The following is a 21,187-nucleotide window of genomic DNA, read 5'->3' as shown; positions in this document are numbered from 1 at the left end:
CAGGTATAAAACACATCAGAAAGCTCAAAAGGACTTCCAAAACCTAATACTCCAGCTGTAACTGATACTGATGTACATCTCAGCCTTTCCAAGCTGTTCTGTGCATATGAGCTTGACACATGCATGAGCATCACCACAAACTTGCCAACTTCTGCAGACTTTTCTCAGGAGGCCTCTGAACACTGCATGTCACTCGATGTTATACTGTACTGGACCTGAATGCTTTTTCTCTGTCTGATTTCAACATTCCTAGAATGTATTTTTAAGAAGCTCAAGGGATAAGCATATGAGGAGAAAAAAAAAAACATTAAAACCAGACAACACATGAAGTTTTTTCCCCCACATCTCACAGTGCACATTGTCCCTGCTTTGCAGTGAAAGTTAAATTTATAGCTTAGCAGACACTATGCACAGTGCCTAGTAGATACATGATTTCTCAGCTGTTCAGATAAAGAAAGACAAGCATCCACAAAACTGCAAAAGAATAATTTAAAAAAAACACAAAAGCTTTTAATGTAGTGTTAAGTACTTCTTCTACAGGGAAACATATTCATCCACACAGAACACTTAAAAACAAATAATCTGTGTACCTGAACTGAGGAACTGATTTCAGATGCAAATCCTCCTGTCAAGGGAGCCTCATGGCTAATCAGCAATCGCCCAGTCTTTGCCACCGACTGAAAAGAAAAATCAAATGACCAAAATGTCATCAAATTACAGCTCTTGTGATTTCTTACTTGTACTACTTGTGGAATATATGAAATATGTGAATTTGTTCACAGTGTTAGAACACAGCTACTTTTCCCCTCTTGCATTTCCAGTGAATAATAAATTATCCTAAAATACTCAACTGAGTCATTCATAGGATGGTTTTATACTCACTATAAAAGTATTCACATTTTCCACTCAATTTTAAGCAAGTATCAAGAATAAATGTAAACCCATTTCATATTAATTTACTCTATCAGTGCAAACTGTAACATTTCTGAAATAGAATAAGGATTTTAACAAGTAGCAAGTAAAAAATTCAGTCCTCAAAATACTAAAGTACACATATACAAAGAAATTCTTCACTGATATTGCTGCACAAATAGATCCTATATAAAGTCATGAACTATTGCTTTCCAGAAAGTTAAATTGCTAAGTAAAATTTTTAGCAAGAAATATGTGGATTAGTGCTGCATATTTAAATTTTACATGGCAAGTAGAAGTACCATTTTCTAATTTTAGATGTCAATATTTGTGCAGTTTTTATGTATATATATAGATGACCTAACCATCTTTGCTCAAAAAAAACAAAATTGTGTTGATTGCAACAGGTAACAATGAAAGCAAAATATTTTTAATCTGATGGGAAATATAAAGCTTCACTGCACATAAATATATTGATGTTTATTGGAACTATGCTAAATTGCCTGAAACAAATACTATCAGATGCATTTAATAAGAAATATGATAGCAAAGTCTCTGCTTCCATGATATGCATTTTAAATTTGTTATAATAAAAAGACACAAAATCTTTCATAAACTTCTAGATATGTATGTCAGAAAAAAATCAGATTATTGTGTATGTTTATCTTTCAAGAACAGTTACAGTCTGATATTTAAGATAAGTACATAGTGTACTGCTGGTCTAATATTATCCATCAAGTGGAAAAGCCTAAGACAGTGCTTGGTATCAGATCAGACCTTCTGAATTCTGTGATCTTTAATTTAATGTCTACACCAGCACACTCTCAGTCAGACAGCTCCATGTAATCTACATGATAGGATACATAAAAGCAATGCCCTAATTACGCAGCTTTCTCTCTGATTCAAGTATTTTACTAATTCTTTTGCTTTTCTACCAATGACTCAATCAGTGGCTCTAAGCAGCTCATGCACAGATGTACTGGCAACTCGTAGGCTACGAACATGTTCCATATACTGTACTACAAAGTGGTTTGAAAACATTCTGAGCTAAACAAGACAGAAAAAGTAATTTCAACAGCTGGAACATAATCCAGTTACATAGGCTGATTTCTAGGGTATTTTTCCAGCACTGGAAACTCATATCTAAAGGAACAGCAGTATTAACTGCACTATAAATCTGTCCAGTACATCAGAACAACAGTTCGATGAACAAAATGTACGCTCCATTTTAAGTTGATATGATTAAAACTGATACAATCCATTGCTATCACACAAGTTGCTATAGTAAAACTGATACAACAAATCAATGTTAAAGTTCATTTCAGTTGTTCAGGTTTTTTTTAATCCTCTTTATTTTAAAAAAAGATTATTTTGCATATACTTGTTCTGAGAGGTTCATTATTTGAACTGAATGTATCATTCATTTTGATACATTACAAGCTGTGATTAAAGTTACAGATTTTATTTCTCAGAGGATAATAGACTGTAAACAAACACTATTAGCATATGGGAAAATTCACATGGGGTCAGACCAATAAACCCTCAGTCCAGTAAATTATCTCCCCAAAGAGATAATTTAATGTTTAGGGAGAAGAAGAAGAAAAGGACCTTTAATGTGTTCCTTCACTGTGTCTCAGTCTCCAGTTATTTTTGCATCTCCAGTTTCTTGAATCCAATATGGTATTTTATACTGAATAATTAATAACTTTTATTTAATCTGTTCTCAAATTGAATACATGTAAATAAAGAAAAGTCAGAGGGACGGGAAAAATAATCTCTTCTTGGTAACCTGCTTCTACAGTGTGAGAAATCCTTGTTTTTACATATGATTCCCACAGGCTTCAAGGAAGTCCATGTCTGCGGGTGCTTGTTAAGAGTGAACAAGCAACTGTGATCACCAAGCATTGCATGCCCACATCTCAGCCCTACTATAACACACTATATGTATCACTTCTGCTATAAAATCATGCAGAGGTTCAGTGTTTTAGAACCAAACTAACCCAGTGTTTTTCAGGAACATAAGCAACCTTAAGTATTTCTAGTAAATGAGTCATACCTATTGGTACATTGTTACAATTTTTACATTCCTTCCTGGTTAAAATTTTGCACCCTATTTCCAAATTAATTTGTCTGACAATTTCAAAGCTGCTGCTTCGTGATTTGTTTGCTAGAAGAAGGCACTCTCTATTACCACATTTGTGCTCCCAAATAAATACATTAAGACTGTGATCAAATAGTCTCTTAACCATGATTTTGCTAAATTAAGCAGAAAGAGCTCTAAATCTTTCAGCAAACAACACATTTCCAATTCCTTCATAATTCTTAAAACCCTACACTGAATAATTTTCAGTTTTCTATGTCTTTCTTGAAGCACACCCATCTGGAACCAGCATTCCAGATTTATTCACAACACCATCAAATGCAGAGATAATGCAGCTGCAGCCTAACAGGAAAAGTCCAGCTTTTAGTGATAACTGCAACTGCCTCCTTGTGGGAAAGAAGGCTAAAATAATGGCTTCCTGAAATAAAGATGAAAATATAGTGTGCCTTTATTATTTCAAGACACAAAATCGTATTTGGATATACTGAATGTGCCTGAACTTAGCTCAGTTAATGAGCTTATCTTCTCTTTATCAGTAACTGTCTGTTTTATCTGTTTCTTAGCTGTTTCTTACACTTCTTTTTACCAGTAATGTTTACAATGTCTTCCTTATATTTGATAGAAATATTTTAAAAACAGGTGCAAAATCCAACTTTGCAGGACCTTGAGACTATTTCCATTCACTATCATTGCCTTTCTATGCCACACAGTTACGAATCAGCTCACTACTAATGTCTTACTTTTCAAACTATGAAAATTTATTTTTGAGCACCTATTAAATATTCTCAACACTGAACTGTGTTTCTAATTATTTTTGAATAGCTGCTTTGTTCTTGCTAGTGTCTTTTGAGCTTACAGATCATTCTCCCCAATTAATTTAATACAGGTTTTTTGATGGAAAAACTGATCCATAAGGTATCAGACTAAGAAATTCCTGGTCAATAAATACTTTCAGTTAGCAAACATATTGCAAACATATTAATCTTTGTATGCCCTCTTAATTTTAATTATTACATTGTTTTTTCTATCTTATGTATGACAGCAGAATACAGTAAAAAGAGCAGACAATAGCAGATGGGATTCATGTAGACACAATTTTTAAATATCTATTATAATGAAAAAATATTTCAGTCAGCATAGCTTAGAGCAAACCCTGGCAAATACATTCATAGTGTTCTAGAATAGCTGACATTTAATTTCTATATCTTCAAATGAAAATTTAACCTTACTTCCTGGAAGCAAAATAATTACCAGTTAAAAGTGCAAATTTCAAAACTAGCTGCTCTACTATCTACAGGGCACAGCAGACATAGTGATTATTTGCAGGTATCATTGCTCTTTTATAAGACATTCTTTTCACCTTTTAAATCTATGGCAAAACATTAGCTCCTGTTAATTTAGATGAGGTGATCATCTCCAGGATAAACAAAACCCAAAATCCAGAAGAGCATTTAGAGAACTAATAAATGCAGCTCAATAACATCAGGTAAGGGACTCCTCAACCTTCAGACTTCCTTCAGACCACTGCATGAAACTGGAGAAAACTGCATAAAATGCACAGTGTAACAAACTGGCCAGCATAGAATCCTATCATTTTACCACCTTTTCTGAAGGTGGACAGATGGAGTGATTTTATTAGTCTGGATTAGGTAGAGAAAAGGATGATCTTTCAAAGAACAATGTATTTTGTCCCCTCACAACCAAAAACCTGTATTTCTGTAAGAGACTGATTTTCTCAACATTTTCATTCTGTCTTCCAAAACCACAGTCTTTACAGTTTCTTACCCAAGTAAAAAATTAAGGTTTTGAAATGTATGCACATTCTGCAGTTCATGAAGAGTACTTTTGAAAATGTATCTTCAAAAGTGTGGTATGGCTTAAAATATTAGCACTGATAAAAATGCTTCTTCTTTACAACTAGAAGTTGTTGCTTGCTGATCTTTAAAGTCCACATATACTTCAGAGGGCACCAAGAGATTCTGCATGTATATCACATCTCATCAAATTAAAAGAAAATTCAGTCTTTTTCTTGCCATGTCCAGTAACAGACCATAAAGGGAAGTTAGAGGCAACATCCAGGCACTTAGAAAGCATGGCTTTTCTTTGCACCATAGTCACTCTGTGCTATCACAGCCAAGTTCAGATGATAAAACCCTGGGCTTCCAAAAGGGAGAGGTCCTACCCTGCCCAGAACACCTCTTTCCCAGCTCACCCCTGACATCTCAACTCAGAGTGTTACTGGGCAAGTCACTTGAAGGGGACAATCTGATTTATCCTGTACAGTTAGCACAGAGCAGCAAACACCACTTCAGAGACAGATTTCAAGATGGAAGGCACATCAAGATTTGCACAGAAAAAGCTTCAGCAGTGCTCTCTCCTTCTGGAAGGCAGCAGAGACCCAGGTTATGGCACACCAATGTCACCTTTGCTGTATTCAGTCAGTAGAGAAGAGACTCTAGGGCTTTAAATAATTAAATTAAACCCCCAAAAAACAGAAACCAATACTGACTATACTTTTCCACCTCAATTTCATTGTCATTTCTGTTTTACATGGGTGTCATCCACAAAAATGACAATTGACAGTGCATCAGAGCAAAAGGCTAACAGCACAATCTGATAAGGAAATGTAAAAAAAAAACCCGAATTCTTCTGCAAAACAAATGCTTTCAGGGTGCACTCCAAAGGTTTTCTGAGATGCAGCCCAGTGTTTTTATAGTGAGGCAGTTGAAAAAATTGTTTTCAACCTCCCTGACCACACTCTCTATCCAAGAATTTCTATAATCACTTTTCTGTTCAACTCTCAATTCATTGTGTTGGAAGTTTTCTCCTCTCCTACAGGCACCAATGACAGAAGAAAACAACGTAAGCCTGGCACTTGCAAGCACTTTGAAATCCAAGTGCTGACATTACCAGTAACATGTCCTTCCCTTACTTAGGAGAAAGCAGCCAACCAAAATGAGTTTGATGCTAAGCCACATGTAACACTACTGGTCTCCACATACAGCAATACCACAACTACCAGTGTAACCAGCTGCTTCACTAACACAGATATGGCCTTTAGAGAAATTATCAAAGCCAAACTTTTCTTATAAACAGCTGTTGTTTTGTCACAATGGTAAGCTAGCTATTTTTTTAAGAAGAAAATTCTGCTCTCAGAAAAAAACAGATTTTCCATTTCTTACAGAAAATGATTTTTTAAAATTATGTTCACTTTCCCCTTTAAATTTTTGCATACTTTTGATTGTGTTCTTTAGAGACTATAAAAATGTCCTGCATAAACAAAAAACTAGCTCTCCACAATAATTTTTTAAAAGCTGGGAAAAGTATTGAAATTATATTTTTATTGTATTCCATTTTGTACTGAGCATGTATGAAGCAATTATAAAACTCTATAAAAAAGAAAATTAATTGTTATGTACTTTTGCTTAAAACAAATTAATGTGGAAGCTTTAACAAAAATTTACTTGGTAAAGTTTCAACAAATGTCTTGAAAAACATTTTTCTTTTTCATTTTTAGACCAGCTTTAATGAATTTGTGCTTGGAAAACATAAAACCTGAGGGAGGCTACTCTCCCCAACCCATTAGTTCTACTTTCCCTTTAATATTTCAATAACAAATTGCATAGCAGCATTCTTGGTACTGAACACCACAAGCACAGGAATAGAAATAAGATCCCAGATTTCTCTTCAGCACTTCCCACAGAGTAATATGTAACATAATCTGCCAGACAAATCACTGAGGATTACATTCACTTAGCACATGCAGATCCACAGGATGACACATCCCAGCTACAATGAATTGTTTGTGCATGTGATACTGACAGTATTAGAAAATGCAGCTATTCCATCCCCAATTTCCAGACATCCCAGAGGACAAATCCCACTGTATTTTTGGGATCTCTGGAAAACCAAAAAAAACAGATCCTCAAGCATTATTTTTTTTTTCCCCCTAGGGTCTGAAGAAAAGGAATAGAAAGGAAGGGGAACAGTTTGTGTCCTAGTAGCCTGGACACAAGAAAATCCTGCCACTTCCTAACAAACATTTTCTAGTTTGCAAACCATAGCCCAAGAGTGGCTTCTCATAGAAGCAGGAAAACTAGGAAAAGCATGCCCTCTTTAAAGCTCCAACCAACAAAAAATAATTCTTAACATTGAAGGAAAAATGAAACAGGAAAACAAAATAACAATTTGCTGTGGGTTTCAACAGAACTAGATTTCCAGAGAAGGAAAATGAGAGATGTACTCTATCACAATGTCTATGCTACACTTCCAAAAACTGACTGAAACTCATTGAGTCATTTTTCAGTACAACCAAGAAAATTCCCAGATAAACAAATTACATGAAAAACCATTATTTTAACAGTTCAACAGCCCAAAGCATGAATGAGATTTCTCAACTACTGGTAACAAGGCAGTCAGCCTTACCCTCCTTCTGTTAAGATTCTCTTAAGTATAACAAATATCACAGTATTGAAATTGTACAGCAGAGAATCTTAGCCTAACACTGGCCACCATCTATGAAGATCAAAGATAAATCTAATTGGAAAGAAAAATCTTTATCCAAAACTTCTCAAACAATAAAATGAAAAAACCATAGGCAATTCTGTAAGAAACTAGTATGCTGAATAACAGCAAGGAATGGAAAACAAGTCCATCACCTTTCTAGCTTGAGACAAACAGCTAAACAGTTGCCAATTTGAGCTAACCCATATTAGCAGAGCACAAATCTTAGTCTTCCTGTTACTACTTAACTAAAATTGAGGCTTCTAATCCACTCCTGTCTCCTTTTTCAGCTGACGCAACCGAGGTCTGTGCTTTCTGACCCACAAGTCTGGAATTCATTGACTGCAGATGGCACAGCCAAAGTTGCTGGGACAGGCTCAGACCTGCTGCCAGCTTTGGAAGCACAGAATGAGTCTCCCCCAAAGCAAAATGATCTGAGATAACTCACTTATATGTCAAGAATGATGGCAAGCAGATCCTTCACGGTTTCCAGACTGCAAAGAGCTAAAGATGAAGACACTTTGATTTGGGTTTCTATCAAGAAGAAGCAAAACAAACAAGACAACACTAACAGGTAACTGTGACAAAGTTCCCTTGTCACAGAGTGTTGAGAAGCTGTCCTGCTACACAACCTTCCTCTGACACTGTCTCTATACCTTTACCTGCTTTCTCTAGAGTAAAAGATGAAAACAAAACCCACAACACTCTCTCCCCAGAGAAACAACCAAATAAAAAAACCACCACACAAAACCCCAAAATTTCGTTAGTCTAACCTCCTTTCCAATTGATTGCAAATCACAATAAAAGACCAGATAATAGAGAAAATCAACAAAGTTTGATGCATTACAACGATAAGTATTATTGCAACGGACAAAAATGTAGGAAAATTAAGAGAAGTATTAGAAGTGTATTTGCTGCCCAATAAGATGTTTATCAGAAACCAAATGATTAATGCTTCATCAAATAAATTATCAAACCATGTACTCAAGTGTAATATGCTGTAGACAGCTGCCATGCTGTCTACTCAGATCTTTGAAAATGCATACTATGCATTTGAACACAGGCTTCTAATAAGCAGCAAAGCTCAAAAAGAGAAACTTAAGTTTATTTTACATCACTCCTTTAAATCAGTTCTCTCCTAAACAATCAATCAAACTGTGCTTCTACCTGGCTGCTTCTTTCACCAACTCCTTAGCAATATATAGCTGGAAGAAAATCCTAATGAGACCTCAAAGGAAGGGGAAGAAACAAGCAAACAATTTAGAGTACAGAGAGAAGCTGGGCTATAATTTCAACAGTGCAAATGCAGAAGAGGATGATGCTAACAGTAGCATTGATGAAGGAAGGGAGGGAGGGAGGACAGGCCCTGATAAAGATCCCTGCAGTCCTTTAAATAGTGCTCTACCCACTAACTATGACTATGCAAGCACACAAAGAGTATTTTACCTACCCAGCTGTCCACTGGACCAGAGCTGTTCATTGGATACAGGAGTATTCTGAGAGTATCAAAATCTTTCTTGCAGTCAAGGTGTCATTCACTGCTCATCCCTTATCCATACACATCCAGATATTAATCACAACTTAGCCTTAGCAAGGCCATGCTTACTTTTCCTCATCTCATTAACACACTCAGAAATCACGCGAAACTTTCCATTTGGATGAAGTACAATAGTTTTATCAAAAACAGCTTAAAAGCATGTACTGATAACTCTTTTGTGAAATACATAACATTTTCTTACATTTGATCACAAAAAGGTAACCAAGCACTCACTGAAGCAGAAGACATGCACCTGTGAGCAGCCTGAGTGTAAGATGATCTACAGCTGGGAGCACTCCAGCAATCTCAATACACATTTTCAGACCTGCATTCTACATCATTATTTAGAAAATATTACTGTTTTCTTCTTGGGCATCTGAATAATGGGGTAGACTGTATACCCTTAGTAGAGTTGCAGATGACAGCAAACTGTGAGGATCAGCTGATATGCCAAAGGAGCTGTGCTGCCATCTGGAGAGACCTGGATAGGCTGACAGGAACCTCATGTAGTTCAAAAAGGGAAGCATCTAATCCTGCCATTGGGGAGGAACAGCTCCAGGCACCTGTGTACACTGGGAGCTGCACAGCTGGAAAGCAGCCTGGCAAGGGAGATGGATGTCCTGATGGACACCACATTGACCATGAGCTTGAAATGTGCCCCTGCAGCAAAGGCAAATGGTATCCTGGGCTGCATTCGGAGCAGTGCTGGCAGCCATACAAGGGATGTGATGCTGCCCCTCTGCTCAGCATTGGTGAGGCCACACCTGGAATGCTGCATCCAGTTCTGCACTCCTCAGTAAGAGAGACATAGACATACTGGAGAGCCCAATAGAGCGCCACAAAGATAATTAAAGGACTGGATGAGGGGACTGGGAAGAGGAGACCTCATCAGTGTATGTACACACCCAAAGGGAGGGTGCAAACAAGACTGAGCCAGGCTCTTCACAGTGGTGCCCAGAGGCAGACTTTCCATTGTTATGCTGATGATGCATACTGAAATCCACATCAGAACAGATCTTGTCCCCAGTTGTAGGTATGGCAGAAACAGTACATAAGGAACTAATATGACCACAGCAGGGAAGCACATATGAAATATCTTGCAGAGAAATGTTAACACAACCATAAATTTACTGACTCAACATACCAGGATTTTAATATTCCAGTATGTATCATTTTACACTATAAATGCCAAAAATAATTCCAAAATACTAACGTGGATTCTTCCTGTGTAGCACCAAGAACAATGCTGTAGTGTAAAGACGGTGGTGCTGAGATAAAGAAAAATGTAAACAAGCACAGGGATACTACAAAGTAACATGGAAAATTTTTTAAATTGCAGTCAAGACCAAATGGTGTTGCTCCAAGGCTAAGTTGAACATCCTAAGAAACAATGAAGAGATTATAATAAAACAGTCATGGCTTTTATGTCCTACACAATATTATCAGTGTGTGACTGAGATGATCAACCTTGAAATTTATAAGCCTCCTGCAAAGCCAAGAACCAAAGACAGATCCCCTGTGTGTAAAGTAGCATATGAAGAGTAGCAGAAAATTCCTCTCCAAAGAACTTGCAATTTAAATAGCTGAGACCATGAAAAGACAAATGAGGTATGGCACACAGCAGGTTGCACCTCAATAAAGTTTGGGCTGTTTGGTATAATTTTTAATAGAAGAGGGTTAAAGTAGGCTAAAAGGACTAATATTCTGTCAAGTAGTGACTAACTCTCCAATGTCTTTCAGTAAACTTACTCTTGTAATAAACACTGCTACAAATTGTAATAATTTTATAACATCATTCTACCTAAAACAGATATTTGCTGAGAAAACAAGAGATAATAACAGCCATGGATTGTGGGGACAGTGAAGAAAATTGGTGTTTTATGTAGATGGATACTCCCACTTAACTTGAAAGTATTTAAGAACACATTAATCAACTTCATTAAGAGATGGGCAAAGAAAAAGTACTTCTGGAATTCCATAGCATGGATTTTTGATATCCTTAAGACAAATTGCTACATACAAACTAGACTGAATTAGTTAGGGATGTAAACAGATTCAGAATTCAAAAGTAAATTTAAAAATAAAACCCATCTGGCTCATTCTTATAACTTCAGATACACTACCCTGATTTTATTGCATTCTTTTACTCTACCTCTTCACATCTTATTTGCTGGCACTTGAAGCTCTCTTTAATAGTGACAATTAATAATTTTAATATATATTTGGTTCAAGAGTATGTTTACTTCTGAGGAAATCTACACACAATCTGCTAACACTACTGAAACAAGTAGCATGAATGCTAAAAAATCTTCTTTTAGCCAAATGCCTCTAGATTTCCCAGTCATTGTGTTCTAGCAATAACTATGAGCAGATTCCTTAAATAGACATTTAAAGTATAATGGCAACTAAACTCAAGGAAAATATTAATTAATCCACTGGACTGGTAACTCATGACTCCTCAATACTTTAAACTGTATTTGTCTACTTGACCACAATTAAATACATCTATTCAAATAATCCTTCTTTGTGTATAACCTAAAACATAACAGTGAATAGCAAAGGCTTCAGAAAACAGGAACTTTTGTAGCAGCTTCCAACCTTCACCAGTACACCATGGATAGACCTATCCTTCCTTCACCCTCTAATACCTTTTAGTTCCCTGTTTATGGGAACAAAATTAGGAGGTCTTTAGGAAGTCTCAGGAAATACAGATGAACAATACTGCACCAAAGAGATCCTTTAAACTAATGAAATCCTTTTCATCCCAAAAATCTTCATGGACACATAAGATACCTTTCAAGTCTGTGTGGCATCACAACATTCAGCTGATATTCCATGTAGAAAAGTCCTTTTCTGAGTTTTAATTAATTCTTATACATACTAAATAGAGCCTTTGTAAATTAACTTGCATATTCAGTTTTCTATATTCATGTTCAAATCCAGCACTTATTTTAGGCCTTAAATGTTGTAAGTTTATTAATAAATTAAAATTTGAGATTAGCTAGCCCTCCTCTTGCCTTTCAGAAACTACATGCATATTGTTTATCAATATTCTCAGGTTTTGAAAATTTCAACTGTCCCTCAAATTCCTGTAATAATCAGGCTGTAATAGTACATATTCTTTATAATACTTTTTTGAAAAAAATAAGATCCAAGCTTTTAAGTCTGAGTGTTTTTGAGGTTCCTCCAATATAACCTTTGAGGAAAGACTGGAGTCTTCTACAACCAAAGAGGCAGGGAAAACACCCACATTCCATAAGATAAATGTCCTAAAATCTTAGAGGGATCAACCCCAGGACTATGAAGGTACCTAAACCCCTGAAATACTAAGAGCCTCTAGCTAGCCGTATTTATCTCCCTTCTTCACAACCACCACCATTCTCTCTGTTCAATACGCTTGCTCTTCCAGATGCTCTGATTCTCAAGTAGAGTCACATCAAAAAGGCAGACAGTGAAGCTAAGTTATAAAACAAGAGGATGAATTGTGCCTCAGCTATTCTTTTATTCTAGAAAAACAGATGGGATCCTGGGCAATTCTTAAAGGCATGGACAATCCAGTGATTTGTAAGATCCATAAATCCTCTATTAATCCAAGTATTGTACTACACTTTTTGTGAAGAACACCAGATAAAGAACTTCCCCAGCTATTCTGGAGGATCTAAGAATGGGCCAGTTAATTCCCTGCCATACTCACGCCCCAGTACACACACAAAACCACTGTTGGAACAAATCTTGGCAATATTCATCCAGAAGCAAAACACTATCCTGCCAGATATGGCCCACAAAACAAGTCTCCTCAGAATAATTTTACTGAAGGTAACTATATAATTTGGAAAACTTGTCAGAAGCCAACAACTGTTTTTAAAAGAAAAGAGAAAAATAGCATCAGGTCACCAATAAAATAAGTAAAACAGACTGAAATTTCATTGCTGAAGACAATGATATTTTCATTTTCCCCCACAGAATTGGTCAGTAGCTTTTAACACAATTCAAATAACCATGTAGGACAAACAACAGTTAGAGTGTCCCAGCAAAAAACCTGCTTTGACCTGAAGAGAAAGATCAAAATAAAAGTGGTGTTTCTTAAATTTGTAGATGAAGAGGAAGACTGTAAGAATATAAGAAGTTCATGGCAGAACAAACAGAAGAAAAACATGAATTCTGGAAAATGGAAAGTACAGGAATGTTGATGAAGAACAGCAAGAAAAAAGAAAATACCATAGCAAGGCATGCCAAGTTCTGGAAAGAAAATATCTGGATGGAGAAAGGAACTGAGAAAGTACTGGCAATACCACTTGTGGTATACCCCTCGTTTTTCACTCTGGCTCATACTGGGAATTTCAGCATGACCAGGACAGCGGTGAGACTTTGTTTCACCAAACATCTCAAAGAAGCAGGAGCTTCAACATCTCTGCATCCAGCAACTGCTTCATTCTTATTTCCTAAATGATTTTCAATTCTGATAGAAGAAATTCATAAAGTTCATCACAGACATTTGAATTCATTTCACTGCAGATGCTGAACCCACTTAGGCTTTATTGGACTTAGTATCTGAATAACTAACATAGACTACATTGGAAAGCACGAGACAATATAAGGGAAAGATCTGAGCAAAATAATCACTAACTAATCAAACAAAAATATGAAGCAGACCAGGATGATAAAATAGAGGTCTGAAAATCAGAGCTGAGCCACCTCAGCCCCTTTGAGAAACAAGCATTAGCAGGTGAAGTGATAGACATAACAATTTGAATAATAGATTGTTACAAAATTTTGTGCCAAGTATCATTCAAATCTATGCTTTAAAAATTACTGTATCTCTTATGTTCTTAATATATTTTTTCTGTATTACTTCCCATTTATTTTTCTAAATCAACAACCAATTCATCTTCTCCTTTCATTCTTTCAGCATCATATTTTGTCCTAGTCTCTCTTCTATCTTTTGTGCTCTCTTCATTCAAACCATCTCAGCACTCCACATGTCATTTCTTCTACAATCTCCATTTTTTTTCTATCAGTTACACTCTCTCCCTACTTCACCTACTTCAACCTACAGAAGAAGGAATAGTTGTTTTCAAGATATGTATTAATTTTCTGCCTGTCAGCCAGGAAAAATGAGGGTCCTGCAACCTCAGCTCATTTTTTTGTCCATTTGTCAGCATCCTGATAGACATTTTGCAGCCAAATGCAAGTCTTAAAAATATTAAATTCCTGAAGGCTTGGTAAAAATCAGTCTGTATGAGGAAGATTAGTACCCCTACTAACTTCATAACCTCATGAAACCAAGCTGCACTTAACACTATATCTCTCACAGCTCTTTATTGGTCAGCACCAATAAATTGTCCCTGTCTCTTTTTGTCTAGCCATCCATTTTAGAACGGAGCTGAGCATCTTAATGTGGGTAAACAGAGGACATGGAATGGTGGAAGGCAGGAAATATGGGATATAAATTCATAGAAAAACAGGTTTCATTCCTCATGTAGTAATTTTCATTATTTATCATAATGTTCTTAGACAAAGTAAAGAAATAAATTCATTTTTGTGTCTTCACAGCATTGCATTGGAAGGGAAAAGATGGTAAGGCCAAATGCAAAACCCATTGAACACATATCTGAGAGTTCTCTAGGTTTTTTTTCAGGCTTCCATTTCATGGAACAGTCCTACTATGGCATTAGAATTTCTAAATCATCAACATGGAGTGGATGATTTAGAAACTCAGTAATTTGCCCATAATTTCTTCATTTAAATTTTCATGAAAATACCATGAAACAATAGCTGTTTTCTATTTAAGTAAGAACTCTACTGCTTTTACAACAACTAATTTGACCTTTTTGATGTCTGTCACTGAAGCCACTGATTTGGATACAACTTCTTTTTCCCCAGAAGAGGGTCTACAGCTGCAGTGCTTGGGATAAAGATAAAACAATATTTCTCAATATCAACTGAATAAGATCACATGATAACTCAAGTCTATATAAATCTGCAGGTTTTCTTATTCCTGTTTTCTGGACCAACTGTATGTAACAAAAAGTCTGACAATGTCATATAAAAAAAAGGTTAATATTCAGCAATCTTTTCTTTAATAGATGGACTTGAATTTTAGAAACTATGATTCTATTTTCTGGCAAATGCCACTAGTATAATCTTCCAGCAGTCCACATGTCTTCCATATCCAAGATAAAACTAATAAAAGATTAGACTACACTAAAATAAGAACCTCTTCCAATGCTCAAAAACATTGAGGTGAATCATATGCCACTTAGTGCTACTTGTACTCAATGAAAGTCATCCTCCAATTATTAATTTCCATAAAGTTTAATGGTCTTTTGGCTACTGAGAGCAACAGTAAGCCAATGACATTTGATGGGTTAGAACAGGACAATGAAACATTAACACACACAAAAACACTCAATGGAAATCTCTTGGTCTCAATGGAAATCTCTTTAGCAACCCACACTGAATCAAGCCTCATATTTGAGACAGGTATTTCCTGACACACAACTGAGCTTCATTTAATCACTACATCGAACCTTTTAACATACTAGCCCACTAATTAATTATAGTAATTTGAAAATGTAGACAAAAGAAATTCTATCTATAGACCAAGAAATACATTTTATTTTTAGATAGCCTCTCCTGGTGAGCTAAAAAAACTGTGAAAGTAATCTGGGAAAAACAGCCTGGTATAAATTTTTGTAATTGATCACTGATCACCATAGATTTACAATGAGCAGCAGCATGAAAACAATATCGGAAATATGAGTTTGCAAATATTCCTTATCTATTTTGTGTATACTCCTAAAAGAAATAACTATTTGGCTTCTGTTCAACAAGATACACAGGCATTTGCATTTTTTCACTTAGATCAGCAGCTTAAAAGATATTGAACCCTTTAAATGTTTATCAACTAAAAGACAGCAGTCATCTTTGTATGTGACACAAAAAATAATCAAAGCCTGTAATTCATTCACTGCAGAGCTCTGACTATTGCTGAATAAGAGCCTTTGTTCCCTCCTATCTGCTTATTTCGTACTCCTTGCATATCTGAGGCAGTCTTTCCTCTAAGCAGTTTGAAATGTCATAGTCTTCAACTATGTGTCACAATAATATTTTTCTCCCAAATCGCTAAGACAGTTTTTATGATCAGTGGCAGGAGGGATACAGACAGATAAACCATGAAGTTTCTGTAAGAACCATACAAGGCACAAATCAGATCTTCTTGTCTCAAAGCTTTAATTTCCAAATGCAATATTATTGAATAACATTCATTCCCAGCCTGGAATTAATGCTGCACCACTGTAATCACTGAAATGACTGTACAGATGTCCTCATTTACATCCTCTACATATGCAGGACCAGAGAGAGAAGGCAGATTAAACACAGATCCAAGGAAATACCAAGGAGCTTTGTACATCTCGGAGTGTAACAATGAAAGAAGCATAACTAAGCTTGTCAACAGAGCAAAACTATATTCAACCAGAATGTCAATTCATTTTTGGAAAGCAGTAATTAGCAGAGCTGTAGTTCTGTTAAGGATCTCTAAAAGCCTTGGTTTGCTAGGGCAAGGGCCAGAGGGAAGACCAAATACCCAGCACTGTAGGTAGCAAAAAACATGAGGTTTTTTCCTTCTGTTTCTCCATTTTTTTTACTCTGAGTAACATTTGCTTACAGAAAAGCACTTGCTGCACACCACTTCTCACAGAAGCTCAACAACTTACTGTCCCATAAAAAAATTCTGTGTTCTCTGATATTCTTCAGAGGAGTGTTTGCAAAAAGCTTTTCAGAAACAAGTTTATTACAGTTTCTAGAGTTTTCAGGTAAAATTTTCTTGAGTGGAATGTAATAATTTTAGAGAAAGAATGTTGCTTACTCTTTGTGATCACTTCTTTTCCTTAAAGGGGAATTGGTTAAGCAAAAGTTTAACAGTTAGCATGCTAAATTCAGAAAATTGGAAAAGGAAGCTAAGGGTCTGTATTGTAATGCCTTGAAGAAAATGAGACAAAAGAACTAAAACTTTAAAAGTTACTGGAGGACCTAAATAATTAATGTATTTTTCTCAGGCAACACTTGAAAGATGAATTCAAAATTTATATAAGGCAAGACCACAGCATTAAAAAAAATTGAGTAATTTCACAAATATCTTAAAGGATCTGTAAGTCATTTGACTAATGCTAATCACAGTTTCTCCCTTTATACTTCCACGTTTCTAATGATGTTTACTTATTAAACCATTAAACCCCTAAATTACGTAATTTTAGATTGCTCAGTTTCTTATATATTTAAAGATCAGCATTTCTGTAGTGACAAAAAATACTTTATTTCTTTAGAACACAGATGGTGAAAGCTCAAAACTTCATCACATCAGCAATTTCCTCTGTACTTTGCTGAATCATCAGCTACTCAATTGTGTCAGTTCTGATATTACTTTAGGTGATAATGAAATAAATACTAAATTAATACAGGAGAGAGGGGGAATGTGAGACTTCTACCCACATTTATTTTGACTTTTTCCCAATATTGAGGCGGGAAAAAAAGGTATTTTATACTAGTGTGATACAGGTCAGAAAATTAACACTGATGACTTGAGAAAAAAAGTTACAGTTATACTAAATATTTGAGAACTACTGAAGTCACAGAGAAAAAAAATATATAGCTAAATTTATGTTTTCTACTAAGCACATCCCAGTGTGTTACTAAGCCATTTCTGAAACAAGAAAGGGTCCATATATTAGCTTTTCAATTACCCCAAGTAATTGCCCTAGAAAATCTCTACATTTTGAAACACTTCAATATTGCATCTACGCAATTAGATATAACAGCCAAGATCCTTCAGGTTTAATTTCAACATAGATACATCAATCTTGATGATACTTACATGTCAATCAAGATGATACTTTAAGTCTAGACATATACATACCCAGTAACATATGCATTAACTACTTCAAATCTATTTTGATTGTCCAGTAGAAAGGACAATTTACAAGTGACTATGTAGACAGATTACTCTGAAATATTTATTTTCTTTCACTGGAAAATAAAACTGTATTACCACAAACTGCTGACAGTTTCAAAATCTAAAAATCACATCTTCCCCTTGCCAATCTATTATTTAAAACATCACTGAGCTCTTAGCCAAAAAACAATAGTATCAAGACAGTTCTCTAATGTCAGCAAAACATCATAGCTGGTAATCAGAAATAAATTGTTTCCATGGGCTTGTTAAAGTGCAACAATTGTTCCCATCATACTGCAAATAGTTCCATACTAACACATGAAAAACTAGGTCCCACTGCTGAGCTTAAGAACACAAATTTGTTTTTTTCACCTCAATACCATTTTCCCTGTGAGAAAAAGCAAAAAGAAAATACATATCTTCTAAATTTAAAATTTGAAATTTTTATGAGAAATGTTTTAAAACACTTGAAAAAGTTTAATAAATCAACTTTTTCCTTTAATACTTAAGTAACATACCAGTTTTATGGCAAATGAAAAATAGATGCCACTTGCTCTTTAAACTCAAAACTGAGTCCCATTTTGCAGCCTTTTATGTCCTTCTTCCTTAAGAAATCTGTAACCTTCCAAACACAGCACTGTTGTAAGTTTCAAAGTTTAGGTAGCATGTCAGTAAATGCACAAGTGCCAGATGTGATAATATAGTATACATTAGTACGTATACATTAGTACTTATTGACCACATGCCAAAAGAGTGATTTTACAGTTTTGTCATGTGCAAGCAAGGAATTTATTAAAACTGGCAATATGGGGGTTTTCAGCTGGACAGAGAAATCAGAATGCTCATTTCTAGCACAAGGATTATACAGTAACCAAGTAGTATTAAATTACCACTTCCTCTCTTCTCATCTGGAAAGTTTGATTAGCATTCTCCGTAAACTTTTGCAAGTCTTCAGCTACAAGACACAAACCAAAGCACAGCTCCAACTTACAGCACACTTCACTGCTGATCCAAGTAATGCAACTGCAGTTTAAACAGAATACTGCTTAGGCAAGTTAATAAATACCTCACATTTGAATCAAATTGAAAAAACATATTAATTGCATAATCTTAAACTTATATCATAGTAATCATTCATAATGCTGACAGCTTCCTCAGTAGGCTGAATGAGCAATTCCCCTCACACCACACTATTTGAAAAAATACTGATGATTATTTTTATGTTTAACATGGTTATTTAAAATTGCTTCATATTAAGAACTTCCAGTACTTTATTAATTTAATTTCTGACTTTTCTTATATGTTATTCTTCATATTGTCTCATCAATGAGATAAAAAATCAGTCTGAAATAGTTCCCACTAAAGACCTTTTATAATTTTATTAATAAATCTTTCTTATTTTAAATAACATAAATTGGCAATATAACTATATAACACCAGCTCACAAGCTACTAGGTTGATTAGTGGCAAAAGCATTTGCAGAATAATCACACAAGTAGAAAAGTAAGTAACAACAGTGTCAAGACAGTTCAGGAAATTTATTTTGTACTAATATTCACAAAAAGCAGAGAATACCCAATTTCCCAGCAGATTTAGCACTGTAGTGAGACTCATTATGCTCATTATGATAAGTAAAATCAAACCACTTCCAGAACTACACAGATAGGTAGTTTTTAGTCAAGTCACTGGCAGAATAAACATGAATCAAGCATATGACAACATTCTAGCACTGCCAATGGAATCTCCTGCTTTTTCCCAGATGTCACTGGTCCATCCTGCATTTCCTACCAATTTTTTTAAGGCCTGATTTTTTTCCATTCTTCTCAAAGTAAGGATGCATACATGCCACAGCTCAAAGTACTTCCTTTCAATTGGCTCCTCATTTTAACTAGCTTGTACTTCAAGCACAAAGGCTAAAAATTATTGTAACACATCTCTGTGCACCAAAAGGGTACCTGAAGAGAGCAACAAGAGCAGTAGCAAATGTTGCAACAGTCATTCCTCCTGCTCTTTGTGTCTGGAAAAGACAAAGACAACCTCTCTAATCAGATACTTCTTTTCCTTTTTATTTTTTTTCCCTTTGTGCCTAGAAGAATCAAGTTGAATAATAGCAAAGCTTTTTTTCTTTTTAAGCACAGAAAACAGAATATGCTCAGATGCCAGGCAAAAACAGGCACAAAGATCTCCAGAGATATTAAAGGTAAATTAGATGAGCATCTCCCAAGAGATGAAGCCACACGGTGTCACAGCACCACTAATCACTTGCTTTATCCAACATACAAACACAAAAAAATCTATATGTAATTTAGCTGGGAGCAAAATTTCAAGCACAAGAGACTAAGAGTAAAAGTTAAGATCTGTCCCTTGAAATTCTGTCGTGTGTTATCTGAAAAAGAATACTCTGCACAGAAGGCAGCTTCTCAGTTCTGTAGGGTTAGTTCTAGATAACAATTGAACAGAAATCACAGATAGGGGAGAAAAGTTGCTGAAGTACACTGCTAAAATGTAGCACCACAGAAAATTAAAATTAATTATTTTGTTTTATAATTTCCTTTTATGTTAAAGTCCTCAAGAACTTTGAAACGTACAAAGTTTAGGATTCTCAAAACTGCACATCAAACGAAACTATTTCTGCAGAAACAGCTTTACATATCAAAAGCATATTTTGCAAACAAAAAGCTAAGAAAACTAAATTAGTCTGATTTGTTTCTTGAGAGAAAAAAAATGCAGGCCTGGTTTTTTTCCATGTTAAACCACTATTTAACCATGCAAAAATTAAATACATGCATCACATTCTAGGACATTTTCTGTGACATTACAAAACAGCAATTTTTTGGTTTTCTATATCCACATGCAAAAGTGAAATATCCAAGAAGTCCAAGCAAATTCTGTACTATTCTATCATATTATTAAGTGAAATATCATAAATTTCAGGACAGTGCAAATTATATACATAGAAAAAGTAAGCAAATTGAAAGGTTTTCAGACCAGTTCAACCTTCATATGATAAAAACAGTAGTAGAGGACTCATTAACATATAACCAGAATTTCAAACATTTCAATATGGTAAAGGTCTTAATGTATCTTAGAGCTATCAAAAGTTGGGTAACAAGAAGATATAATACATATAACAAGAAAGTAACTGTTCTATCATAAGGAGTCAAAAAGGTAATCGGATATT

At 35.3% G+C, this 21,187-nt stretch overlaps 1 protein-coding gene across 1 annotated transcript in view; it reads right to left on the bottom strand.

Moving 5' to 3' along the window:
* Positions 1–21,187, bottom strand: part of BCKDHB (branched chain keto acid dehydrogenase E1 subunit beta) — a 108,683-nt gene that overhangs the window by 44,642 nt on the left and 42,854 nt on the right. The window contains exon 9 of the mRNA XM_021541604.4: positions 591–677. Coding sequence (XP_021397279.2) covers positions 591–677 — 87 coding nt within the window. The remainder of the gene's footprint in view (positions 1–590; positions 678–21,187) is intronic.

This window comes from Lonchura striata, chromosome 3 (assembly GCF_050655825.1).
Source record: "Lonchura striata isolate lonStrDom1 chromosome 3, ASM5065582v1, whole genome shotgun sequence".
NCBI classification, from domain to species: domain Eukaryota; kingdom Metazoa; phylum Chordata; class Aves; order Passeriformes; family Estrildidae; genus Lonchura; species Lonchura striata.
Note: the sequence above shows the minus strand (reverse complement) of the source record. Positions and strands in the feature narration are given on the sequence as shown.